We start from the raw sequence: 13,209 nt of genomic DNA, 5'->3' as shown, positions 1-13,209 counted from the left end.
TGATAATTTATAAAATATTTATAACTATATTAAACTTCTTAATCTATGCATTGCGTACTTCAATGTGTGCACAAATTTTAGAATAAATTATTTTAAAATCTAATACAAATTTTTATGCTTTTTTATTTGTTTTTAGAAAAGTCTTTGTCAATAGTTATTGAGAAAGATATAGAAAAAAATCCTACAAAAATTAATTTAAATATCATAGGCTTAGCATCTTGAAAGAAAGAAAATATTCTCAGATATTTTTTATTAAAAAATAAAAAAGATATTTTTTTGAAAGAAAAAAAAGTGGTATCAATTATAGAAGATTAAAAAATATTCTTATGAAAAAATGATCCCTAATATTTACTTATATGCCTGTGTAATTTGTTTTTATATTAAAAAAATCTCAATATTTATTTATTAGTTTAGGTTCATATAATTTTTCCTTACATGCCTCCGCCGAATGGAAAACGTCAAAACATCTTCTTTTATAGTCAACCCCATCATTTTCTTTTTTATTACACATCCCCCCTGTTTGGAAAGAGAAAAAAATATAAACCGTTGGCCTCCCCTTCCGTCTGAGCGGGAGGCTCGGATGTCTCATAGGTTTTTCTTTTCTCGGAAAGTGAAAAGAAAATGAGAAGCGGAGCCCATACTTTTTTTTATTGATCATCATAACAAACAGAGTCCCTGAAAGCTCTTACTTTCTTCCCTCCTTTCCTACTCATCTCTTTCTCTTTCTGTGATTTGTTTGGAGGAAAGGTCGCCGGCCGTCCGATAAAGCAGAATTGAATTGATTTGGGGATTTGAGTTTAATGAAATTTATGTAATGGAAGGGCTGTGTTAGAGATTGGAATAAAGAAGGAAGGGATGGATTCGGAGGGGATTTTGTCGATCTCTATGCAATCCGTGGTGGAGGACGTGATAAAGCAGCATGCGATGAGGCTGAGTGACGTCGACCTGGCGACCAGGAAAGCAGAGGAAGCAGGTGATTCTGGTTTACATTTCCCGGTTTATTGTTTTTTTAAAAGGGAATTTGGGATGTTTATGGATGTTGCATTAAATATGTTCTTCAATTGAAATGTAGAGTTTCTGGTTGTCATCGGGAGAATTGGTTGGTTGTTTATTTGTTATGAGGAAAGAGTTGGGTGTTTGAAGATTTCTTCCCATGTAGAATGTAGAAAAACTTTTCCTTTTAATAAATATCTGTAATGTGGTTTCGTTTCCTTACGAACGCCGTAAAACCTTTTATTCTGTCTTTGATTATTCTCTTTTCTTAAGGGATTCCTCTCGCGGTTTTCCTGAAGACATAGGTTTGAGCAATGGTGTATTAGGAAACGAATGGGGGTTTTAGCTTTACTATATTTAAGAGAAGCACAATGTAACTTTTAGGATAATGTGGAAGTTTTATCTTTAATTTTTCATGCCATTATGTATATTATATTAGTTTTACTCTCCGAAATTTGGAATAAGCTCTTTCGCTCCTTTTACTTGAAATCTGCCATTGAGTCCCAGATTCTTTATTGAGTAGTATATGGTGGTATGTATGTAAATCTCCCTATATATTTTTTCCTCTTCTGGTTTACATGGTCTTGGTCTAAATGGTGCACATTGACTTAAAAATATTTCTGGCCTTTTCAAATGATTCTAGAATCATAAAATTTGTGTTCTGCTATCCTCTTTAAGAAGCTGTTTCCTTTTTCGGTAAGCTTAATTATATCCATTGTACTATATTTAGTGTTATATATTCTCAATGCTAAAAGGTCGAATGTTCCAAAGTCAACAAACTAATGCATTTCTTTTGAATTGTCTCAAAATTATAAATTAGTTGAATGGTCTGTAAGTTTGATACAAATATGTTTCAAGCCGCCTTCTTTTTGTAAACAATGGCAGCGACAAGAAGGTATGAGGCAGCCGCATGGCTGAGAAGGACCGTAGGCGTAGTTGGAGCGAAGGATTTGCCAGAGGAGCCTTCCGAGGAAGAATTCAGGATTGGGCTTAGAAATGGAATAATCCTTTGCAATGTCATCAACAAAGTACAACCTGGGGCAATACCAAAGGTCAGTTGTTCAAAATTTGCAAGTTACTATAATAATCCTTTTACTTAATTCAATGTATCATTGAATAATGTTTCATAGGTTGTAGAAGTTCCCATCGATTCATTTTTCATCCCAGATGGAGCGCCATTATCAGCATACCAGTACTTCGAGAATGTGAGAAACTTTCTTGTAGCACTTCAAGACATGGGCCTTCCCACCTTTGAGGCATCAGATCTTGAAAGGGTGTGCATTTCTAAGTCTTCTCTATTTTTTTGTTTGGTGATTTAGTTTGATGGGCTTCTCAAATGGTATATTGGTCTACTTGTGTAGTTTAGGGAGGTCAGGAAGTGGATTCTAATCTATCATGAAATTCTTTTGCACAAGTTTCTTAGTTGTATTATGTCAATGAGAGCTTTTTCTGCAGCTCGTTGTGTTGCCCACTTCTACATTTTCTAGAAATAAGGAACCTTATCATGCCTTTCTTACAGTTAATTTGACAGTAATATCCTAAAGTCTTATAGTTAAATGGATCATTGGTGGAACACATTGTTCATTTTGTGAGTTTAGTTCTTTTAATGGAATTGCTTGATAGGGACTTCATTAGGATAGTCAACTACTTTTATTCTTCAGAAATGAGAAAGGGAAAAAAAAATTCCCTTCATGTTTTGTCGTTTTAACTCACTTTGTTTATGTTCTTATTAGGGAGGGAAAAGCTCTAGGGTTGTGGACTCTGTTCTGGCTCTTAAATCATATATTGAAGGCAAACAATCAGGCAAAAATGGCTCTTCAAAATTTGGTGGGATAACAAGACCTGGAAGCTTATCGAAACATTTTATGCGAAAAAGCTCTGATCCTTTCATGAATTTCATTTCTCCAACTAAATCATTGCCTGAGAAATCATCTGATGAACTGTCCTTGGAAGATAATTTCAATGGTGACTTTTCAGTACAATCAACGGAAATGGTTGGTTGGTTGAAATTTATTTATGTATTGCATCAATATGATTCACGCTTATGACTACAATCTACATGGTTTGGTTCACAGAAAAGTTCTCGTTCTCTCAATATGCTGATTCATACAGCTTTGTCGAATAAGAAGCCTGAAGAAGTTCCATCTGTGAGTTTGCCCTTCTGGTTTCCTATGTTTGTTAATCAATACCGTGACTGAATATGAAGAGAGATTATTTTTCTTGCAGCTTGTAGAGACAATATTAAATAAAGTCATGCAAGAATTTGATCAGCGCATTGCCAACCAAAAGGAAAGGGTGGGATTTATTTCTTCTCACTTTAGAACTTGAATTAGAAATTCTCTCTTTTATAGTTGTGGCAAACAGTAAGTATAGCTGATGACATTATAAGCTTAGGGAATTTACAACACACACAAAATTCTTTCTCTATATGCATATCTGACATCTAATTCTTATATTTATTTATATAACACTCAAAATCTCTATATATCATTAAAAATACTGCTACTATTAACTTTTTTGAAGTAAAGCATACCTATTCATGCCTATGCTTTGGTTTAATTTAGTCACTATAGTGATATGTAAATAAATATAAAGATTTAGGTATTAGATGTGTTAATACATAAGAATTTTATGAAATGTATGTAAAACCCCCTAAGCTTATTCTCTTTGCACATTTTTTGTAATAAAATAATTTCTATACTTGTGCTCATTTCCTCGCAAATGAAAACAATAAGGTTTCTTTTTCCTTGTAGGCGAAAGAATATTAGCTTCCACTTCCAGTGAGAACATATTATTGCTTATGTTAATGATTTTCAGAAATATTTTTATGTACTTAAGATATGAATATTGATCTTCACGCTATCATTAAAACTTTGTTTGAATTAAGCGAAAGGAAATATAATGAAATCCCAACAATTCATAATTTTTTGTTGATCGTGAATCACACTGATTTAAGCTTTTTAATTTATTTTTGTCATTTAGCAGATGTCAAATACTTAGGATAAGACAAACAATGATGATGATGAACCCTTTTTTTAGTTCCTTTGAATGAAATTCCTAGCGTTCAAACTCAACTTAAACGTTTATTGAACATTTAAAATGCTTTAGATGGTAGTACGAGGAAAAGTTTCTAAAAGAAAGGAGGAAGTAGTAAACATGAAAGAGAATGCTGAAAATGAATTAAAAGAGAGCCATGTGAAGCGACAAGAGAAGGAAGGTGAGGGGAGAGAATTAAAAGAGAGGCCCATGCTTATAGAGCAGCAGTTGAAACTAGAAGCGAAGTCCTTTCAAGACGGGCATTTCCTGCAGCAACATAAAGAAAAATCGATGGAAGAAAATGATCAGATAGAGATGGAAGAGAAGGCAAAGATAGAGAGGCTTAATAAGCAGCAAGCAAAGGAAATGAAACAAAAGGCCTTAAAGGAGAGGCTTATCAAGCTGCAGCTAATTTTTGATCGTCAGCAAAAGGAGATTCAGGTTTCTATTGCTCATTATTTTTACTCTTGAAAACTTTGTCGTTGATCAGTTCTAAAAGTGCATTTACTGTTCGTGCTCCTAGGAATTGAAATGTGCCGTTCATTTTACTAAGACTAGTATGGAGCATTTGAAGGCACATCATTCTAAGGATTTTGATAATCTTGGTAAGTTTAAATAGTTACTAACTCTGCATAAGACTTAGCTCTGTTCTTTGCAGAATTTTCTTTATTGTAATTAGTTCTTTATTCCTTGTGCAACAGGAAATCAACTACGTGCCCTAGTAAGTGCCGCATCAGGATATCATAAGGTTCTCGCAGAAAACAGAAAACTATACAATCAAATTCAAGATCTGAAAGGTATTATTGTTAGGATAAGATAAAGTATATGGAAATAAAGTATATGGAAATAACTTTGTTCTTATGGGAATTGAATTTTTTGTTTTCAATATTAGGAAACATTAGGGTTTATTGCAGAGTGAGACCTTTCCTACATAGTCAAATGAGTAACATGAGCACTCTTGGTCGTATTGATGATCAAAATATTACCATTTTTTCACCATTAAAAACCGGAAAAGATGCACGCCGAAATTTCACTTTCAACAAGGTCTTTGGCCCATCAGCAACCCAAGGTTGTTAAAAAAGTTGAGCTTACATTTAATTGTCTTTGATGAATGTATTATTTATACACGATTTATACGATACGCAATTTTGGCATCATTGCAGAGGAGGTTTTTTCAGATACTCAACCCTTGATTCGATCTGTTCTTGATGGTTACAACGTTTGTATTTTTGCTTATGGTCAAACAGGTTCAGGAAAAACACATACAATGGTAAAAACATTGTTATCCATTTCATGCTAAAGACCCTTGGAATCCTTAGACTATGAAGTTTACTAAATACCATGTATTTCATTCGATATGCAGAGTGGGCCTAAAGAACTCAATGAGAAAACTCTGGGTGTAAATTACAGGGCATTGAATGATCTCTTCTGCCTTTCAGAGCAGCGAAAAGAAACATTTACATATGAAATCTCAGTTCAGATGGTTGAGATTTACAATGAGCAAGTTAGAGATCTGCTTAATGACGGTCTTAACAAAAGATATCCTTCATTAGTTCTTCAATTTGTTATTTTTTAGCACTTGTTTCATTTTACCTCCCAATAAGTGAATGTTTCTTTGACCTGAACATACATTAGAGATTCGCAATTGTTCAAATAAAGGACTCAGTGTCCCTGATGCAAACTTGGTTCCTGTTAGATCAATAGAAGAGGTGATTGAAATAATGAATTTAGGCCAAAGAAACCGTGCAGTTGCTTGTACATCTATGAATGATCACAGCAGTCGCTCTCATAGGTATGTATTGAAATCCTGCTTTTAAAGACCTATTATTCAAAATTATTCTTTTGTGATGCAGCATGGTTGTGCCACTAACTGACAATTTGGCATCTTGAAAAAGCTTCATTTTGTTTATTCTACATGCATGCATGTATAAGCATACTTGTTTTGCTTGTTTATGAAAATAACATGTTTCTGCGTTAATATGAAAATAGCTTGTGCACATATGATGTCTGCACTCATTTTAATTTTGTCATCATCATCATTAGCCTTATTCCAACTTTGTAGGATTAGCTCTATGAATCTATTATTCATTTACTCTCGTCGGGTGTACCATGAAGTGTTAAATCTATCCATATTAACTTAGACATGCTCATTTTTCTTCCTAATATTTTAATACTAATTTAATATGCATGTCTAATTGGCACATTTTCATTTGCTGTACATTTTGAATTCAATTAAGTTTATTTTAACCTTCGTATATTCAATGGATGACACTTCAACTGATCCTCTAACATAATCATTTTTTTATTTATCCTTTCTAATTTTATCACATATACATCCATCTTAGTATTCACATTTTTATCATGCTTAACTTGGACATCGACAACATTTTTAATTGGCTACCACTTAATCCACATAATATTGTTGATTTAGTTTTAGTTTCATAAAATTTAGTTGAAGTTGATACTCCTTGATATAAAACATCAGCCAATGAATATGAGAAATTCAACACAAAACATTTTTTTTTATTGCTAGGAAATCAAATAACAAAAGCAAGATACAATGGTCCTCTTTTGAGAGGAGGACCTTCTCTCCCAAATCGTAGATGCCGCTTGGATCCCTCACACAAAGAAAACTACAGCACTCAAAACAAAAATTTGCATAAGAATAAAATAAAACTTACTATGGACTTAAATAAGCTTCCTCCCTCCCTCCAAAATTAGCCTCCTTCCTAATATGTTTCCCTCGTTAATTTGAAAAATAATTCAATTAGGAAAGGTTTCAATGAAGAAAGAAAATCAATTAGAAAATCCATTCCTAATTGATTTTCTCCTAATATAATTCTTTAATTATCTGTTGGACCCCACCCCCTCAACTACTTTTCTCTCCTTGTCTGCTAGCCTCACCTAGGCTGGACTTCCTTGTTGGTCTGGACGGTCCAGCCCTGCTTCTTCCATATCAATACTCCTCCTCCTCCCCTCTCTCCACCCCCCCCCCCCCCCAACCCAAAAGTCCTACCTTGTCCTCTAGGTGGAATGCAGGGAACTACTGCTGCATAATCTAGTAGGACCCCACGTGGCCTCATGCTACGGTAGACCCTTCCACCTGATCAACACTTTCTGGCTTCGTATTACTCCCAGACCCACTCCTGTGACATCCAGTGGTTCCAATAACACCTCCATGTCCTCTATCAAGGTCGGGGGAAGTGTCGAGGAAGGAATGTGCTCTCCTAGCACTCGTCGCAACTAGGACACATGAAAATACTAGATGGCTAGCTGTAGGCGATAAGCCATGGCCTCTGTGCGCTCTAGTATCTCGTAAGGCCCAAAATATCGGGGGGATAACTTATCATTTCTTCTTCGTGCCAGGGTTTTTTTCTGTATAGGTGAAGCTTTAAGTAAACCTTGTCCCCCATCTCGAATTGTATGTCTCGCCTATGTGCATCTGCCTTCTTCTTCGTAATTTGTTAAGCCCTCAATGTCCCTTCAACTCCCCCAAGATCCTATCTTTGTCCTCCAAGTTTTGTTCTACCGAAGTCACCAGTGTGTCATCTTGCCCATAGTATATTAAGCGAGGCGGATTTTGTCCGTACAACACCTTGAACGGTGTAGTGTGCATTGTTGAATGATAAGTTATGTTATACCAATACTCTGTCAAAGCCAACCATTTGGCCCACAACTTGGGTGTATCTAATATAAAGCACCGCGGATCGGTCTCTATACTACGATTAACTACCTCTATCTGTCCATCTGTCTGAGGATGATAGACAGTGTTTCTTTTTGGGATTGTTCCCTACATTTAGAACAGTTCCTTCCAGAATTGGCTTAGGAAAATTGTGTCCCTATCTGATATAATAGCTTTCAACATTCCATGAAGTCTTACCACTTCCCTCATGAAAATTGCTGCTACTGATACTACTGTATATGGTTGGCGAAGGGGGATGAAATGAGCATATTTACTTACCGGTCCACTACCACCAATATTGTCTGTGTAACCTTCTGACTTAGGCAGCCCTTCGATGAAATCCATTGTCACCTCCTCTAACACCTTTTCTGGCAAAGCTAATGGCTAGAGAAGCCCTTCTGGAGACAACCAAATACTTGTGCCTCTGGCATATATCACAGCTAGCCACCCTTTTCTCAACATCCTTCTACATCCCCTCCCAATATAGCTCGACCGATAACCAAGGATGTCTTTTGAGCCCCTGAATGCCCCCCAATGGCTTTCCCACGAAACACTTGCAATAAGTTGGGGATGTGAAAAGAGGTATTTGGAAGGACAAACCACCCCTCCTGAAGTAACTTTTGTCTGACTATTGAATATCCTGAATGGTTGTCCTTATTTGCTACTAGCTCCTCCCTCGCTTTCTTTAGGCCTACATCCTCCTTCCTTAGTGCTTCCTAGTCGACCACCCAAGGTATAGGCAATGCCATCATTTGGGGTTCCCCCATGCACTTGGATAACCCATCTACTGCTTTGTTCTCAACTCCGGGTCGGTATTGAATTTCAAAATCACAACCCAATAACTTGGAGAGCCACCTGAAATTTTGGTCAAAACAGTAAATTTCAGCGGTTAGCAAGGAGGATTGCTGCAAAAATCAGTAAGGACCCATATTTCGATCCAAACAGTAAGTTTCAACGATCGACAAGGGAGATTTTCATACACAAACTGACATCATTTATCTAAGTTACATTTGGTCACTATTATTTTCATACACAAACTGACATCATTTATCATCTTGAAGTTGCAAGAGAGTATTATAAGATCTAAATTATCAATGTACTAACTTGTTTATAATTTATGCATTATTGTAATATTTTCTTTTTGTTAAGGATATGCTCATTTATTGTATTTTTCTTAAACGTTCTCTTTGCTTGCCTATATAAAGGCACATATAAGCTTGTAATAAGATAAAATCAAGAAAATATTTGGACATTTTTAATTCTCTCCTTTCAAAGGAGCATAAACACTAAGTGCGTTTATAATGTTCTCACAAACAAGTATCTTATTAGCTATCACCTATCACCTATCACTAACCTTATTACTGCAATAATTTTAACATTAAACTTTTGTTTTATGTCGTCCTATTGACTCCTACACATCAAACCACACGCAAAAGGGGCAAAACCGACAAACCAAACAACGAGTGCGTCGACACGATGTGTCACTTGAAGGGTCAAACGACCTCTGATTGTCAAACAGTCTGTGTCATTGCAATTAGGACATCAAGTTCGCCTAAGTGAGGACCCCTCGTTATTAAATCTAACGAGATCGATCCAAAGGAACAATCGACACCCAAAGTTGACGCGCGACGTCGCCCAAACGACATCTGATCGCATAACGGATTTTGTCGTTACATTCAGAGCATCGTCAACACCCAAAAATCAATATCAACTTGTTCAATTGAAATATCTCGGTGAGACAACACAAATCCTGAGGCGACAATGCGCAAACTGAGGAAACTGAAGCGCGACACTGCCCAATCGACGTCCGATCATAAAAATAAACTTCATCGTTGCATTCGAAATGTTGTCAATTGGTGCAATGTTGCTTAAACAATGTCCAACTGTAAAATAGACTTCTCCGTTGTGCTCAGAATGTTGTCAATATTCAAAAATCATTGTCAATTCAGTCAATGAAAAGCATGCAAGAAAAATCGGTGCGAGTCCCAAGGCAATGCAGACAAATCGAGAAAGTTGACACACAACATTGTCTAAATGACGTCCGATCGCAAAACAGACTTCGTCGTTGCATTCGAAGTATCGTCAATACTTAAAATATGCTATAAATTTGCCTAATGAAAATCGAGTGCACAAACCAGCACGAGTTCTGAGACATCACGAACAATTTGAGGGAATGCATGCAAAATGAGGTGATTTTTGGATGAATGACCCGTTGTTGCCATTCTAAAATAACAACAACAATAATAATAATAATAATAATAATAATTTTTTATCATATTATTACTAATTTATTTTAAAAAAGTAAAAAGTCAAATACAAAATCAAATCGCAATTAAATTTACCTCATATCCTCTATCCTCTAACGAAGCCTTGTCTAGTTCCTTTATATTTCGCTGAAGTCAAACCTTGGATAGACGTTGTGATGAGGACATCCGACAATGGAGAGTTGACCAGCGAAGAGGCCTGAGATCTACAACCATGATTACACCTCTTTATTTCTAAGCTATTATTTGTATTTGATTTTTTTGTGTTTTTTTTATTTTACCCTCACTTGAGGAGTAGGTTCATGTGACCCCAGGGGACACTTGTTTTTTGGGTTTTACTATTGTATTTTGGCTATTTATAGCCCCATCTTCTTCTTAGGAGAAATGATGTTGATTATGTAGAAAATTTCCTGCACTTTTGTTTTAGTGAGTTTGTGAGCTCTTGTGAGAGTTCTAAGTCCCTAAGTGAGGACAGTGTATTACCCACCATTCACAGAAAGTGTCCGGGCTCGTGGTCCACCTCCTCCCCTCTCTTCTCCCTAAACCGCCGGCCACCACCTCCCATCTCTCTCTCTCTTGGCCGAACCCCCACACCACCAACCTAGGCCAGCCCCTTCCACCTCTTCCCCTTGTCTACCCTTGGTCGAACTCCACCCAAACCCTAAGCTGAAAGCCCTCTTTCTTCCTCCAAGCCGCCGACCCAAAAAACCCCACCTCCTCATTCAAGCCGTCGGCCCCCCAAACCACCTCTTCCCCTCCTAGCTGCCGGCCCAAGTTCCACACCCTTCCCCTAGTCGCTGGCCACACCCCTCCTTTGGAACCCTAATTTTCAAACACCTCTTAAATACTTTCCAAATCTAGTGTCTAATAGTTTTGGAAATTCATTGAATTAAATCCCAATCTAATTCAAATCCTAAATCTCTTTCTATTTAAGAGTTATATTAGGGAATTTGTCTTATTCATGCCAATTCAAATTTAATTGGTGATTGGATTTAAATCCTATTTACTTCACAAGTAGACAAGATTTGGCAAGTCTCTTAATTCCCCAAATCCCCTCCCCTATCCTAGGCATGTCCGGCCCCTCCCCTTGTATCCCTCTTTGTTTGAAGAACTCAAATTCAAACTTTCCCCTCCTCTCCAATCATTAAAATATGAAATTAAATTTTAGATTTTGAATTGCCTCCCTTCCTTTATCAACACACAAAATCCATAGCTATTTCCCCTCTCCTTCCTTTATGGTCGGCCCCCACTACCTCCTCCTCTCTACTTGGAATTAGTCCTAACTCCCTTTTCCCGAACATTAATTCCAATGGATTTCCACCTCGCAAAAACTACTGTCCAAATTTCCTTGACATATAAAAATTGTCGTCCAAAAATTTCAGCAAAGGCCGTTTGCTGTCCAGCTGTCCGGAAGTTCTTTGTTTGCTATCTAGAAGTTCCCCAACCCATAGTTTGTTGTCCACTCATGTATGACTAATCCAGAACAAGATCATGGCTTCGTTTTCGACGATCAAGGGTTTATTGACATTCTCCAATCTCCGTTTTTTGGCATAGATCTTGAGAACGATCACTCCGTTGAAGAGTACGTGGAATGAATCCTCTTCTCTCTTGCAATCGCTATTGATCAACGACAACCTCACGTTCAGTGGCAACTCTCTTCCGAATCCTGATAAAGGTGAACTCTCTCCCGAATCGTATTCATTCCAAGTTTTCCTCAATTGTGACGTCATAAAAATTATGCAAGCTTTCTCCGCCTAACTAATTATTAAGAGTGTGAGTGAGCGATTCTAATATTGATTAGTCTAAATGCTAATTTAGGGATTTCCTTTGAAAACCTCCATGTAATGCAATGCCTGATTTTAATTGATTATTTTGTGCTCCTAACAAATATCCTGTAGTCAATTGACTAATCTAATAGTCTCTTTATTATTTTTAATCTCATTTAAAATTGCTTGAAGTTAAATAATTGTTCTTCCTCTTGATGGAGGGTATAATTTCCTAATTAAACATCAACCTAAGCATATAGTTCTACATCATCATGAGGCGTCCCGTCGTTAAAACGAAGCCTAAAAGAACTTCTCGTGTCTCCTATTTTCACGCAAATAGCAAAGAACTCCCTACCTCTTCTGCAAGCCTTCTTCCTCCAAGCTCTGTCCGTCTCTTCTCCCTCCCATCAACCAAGCTTCACATAAACCACCACCGCCTCCAATTCCTCACAATCTGTCAACAACACCTCCAGTCTTCCCTTCGTCAGCCAGCCCATACGCCAAACACCTCTGTCCGACCCTGCCTCACGCAAACCAGAAGCCTTTCGCCATCTCTACTTCACACAAATCCCAATCGATAGTCGTTCCTCCTGTTCGCAAGCTGGGATCCATCCGACAATCATCATTGTGAAGGTTTATCTGCTCAATAGACTTCAGCCATTAGAAGATCGGCTCAGACTCTTTCACCCATACCTTCAACCGAGCAAACATCAGACTTCCTTCTGGAGCCGAAATCTTTCACACCTCTGTTTCTACCTCACGACCATGACCCAAACAAAAACTACAGCTCACGCCTTCACCCGTCCCTTTCCTTTTAAGCTTTGCTTCACAAAGTTGCTTACCGAGCCTCCTATTCATACCCAGCCGAAATCCTTTGCACGTGAAATTCTGTCAGAAATTCCTGCTTGTCATTTTTTTCTCATTCACGTGAACCAAAAAAATATTCAACAAGCCATTTCCTATAATCAAATATTGCTCAGCCCACTCCAAATCCTCCCAGACAGCACGCTCAAAATATCCAGCAGCTCATTTCCTAAATTTCAGCCCACTCTAACCCTTTCCAGCCCACTAAGCCTCAATCAACCTCTCAAACAGCCCAAAACTTCAGCCCACAATCGTAAGTGGCTCACTTCAGAACTCCACTCCTCCATTAGACCAGCCCAAATCCCACACATCTTTCTATACTTTTGAGTAAGTTCTTTGCTTCATCTCATTCAGCTATTTTTGTCATTAGTTTGAGTGCACTGATTACTTATTGTGGCTAATTTTCCCACTATCCATAATAGTTAATGCCACCAATTATTATGATTGTTGTCGATTTTATATGTATATATGCGTGCGTGTTCACTTATTTAAATATATGCATATAATTTAAAAAAATAGAAAAAAAAAGAGATTTTAAAAAAAATGAAAAGAAAAAAAACGAAAGGGAAAATGAAAAGAGAATATATATATATATATATATATA

The 13,209-nt window shown here is 37.0% G+C and overlaps 1 protein-coding gene across 2 annotated transcripts in view; it reads left to right on the top strand.

Annotated features, from left to right (window-relative positions):
- The first annotated feature begins 575 nt into the window (after positions 1–575).
- The window catches only part of LOC110100861 (kinesin-like protein KIN-14F), a 24,818-nt gene continuing 12,184 nt past the window's right edge, over positions 576–13,209 (top strand). For both annotated transcript variants that reach the window (XM_028699391.1, XM_020828565.2), the window contains exons 1-13: positions 576–973; positions 1,879–2,045; positions 2,124–2,267; positions 2,727–2,987; positions 3,069–3,140; positions 3,220–3,288; positions 4,102–4,470; positions 4,553–4,634; positions 4,731–4,826; positions 4,922–5,098; positions 5,193–5,299; positions 5,393–5,568; positions 5,660–5,821. In XM_028699391.1, the coding sequence (XP_028555224.1) occupies positions 856–973; positions 1,879–2,045; positions 2,124–2,267; positions 2,727–2,987; positions 3,069–3,140; positions 3,220–3,288; positions 4,102–4,470; positions 4,553–4,634; positions 4,731–4,826; positions 4,922–5,098; positions 5,193–5,299; positions 5,393–5,568; positions 5,660–5,821 (2,000 nt within the window). In that variant the 5' untranslated portion in view covers positions 576–855. The remainder of the gene's footprint in view (positions 974–1,878; positions 2,046–2,123; positions 2,268–2,726; positions 2,988–3,068; positions 3,141–3,219; positions 3,289–4,101; positions 4,471–4,552; positions 4,635–4,730; positions 4,827–4,921; positions 5,099–5,192; positions 5,300–5,392; positions 5,569–5,659; positions 5,822–13,209) is intronic.

This window comes from Dendrobium catenatum, unplaced genomic scaffold (assembly GCF_001605985.2).
Source record: "Dendrobium catenatum unplaced genomic scaffold, ASM160598v2 fragScaff_scaffold_1271, whole genome shotgun sequence".
Taxonomy (NCBI): domain Eukaryota; kingdom Viridiplantae; phylum Streptophyta; class Magnoliopsida; order Asparagales; family Orchidaceae; genus Dendrobium; species Dendrobium catenatum.
The sequence above is the reverse complement of the archived record's forward strand: the minus strand, read 5'-3'. Positions and strand labels throughout refer to the sequence as shown.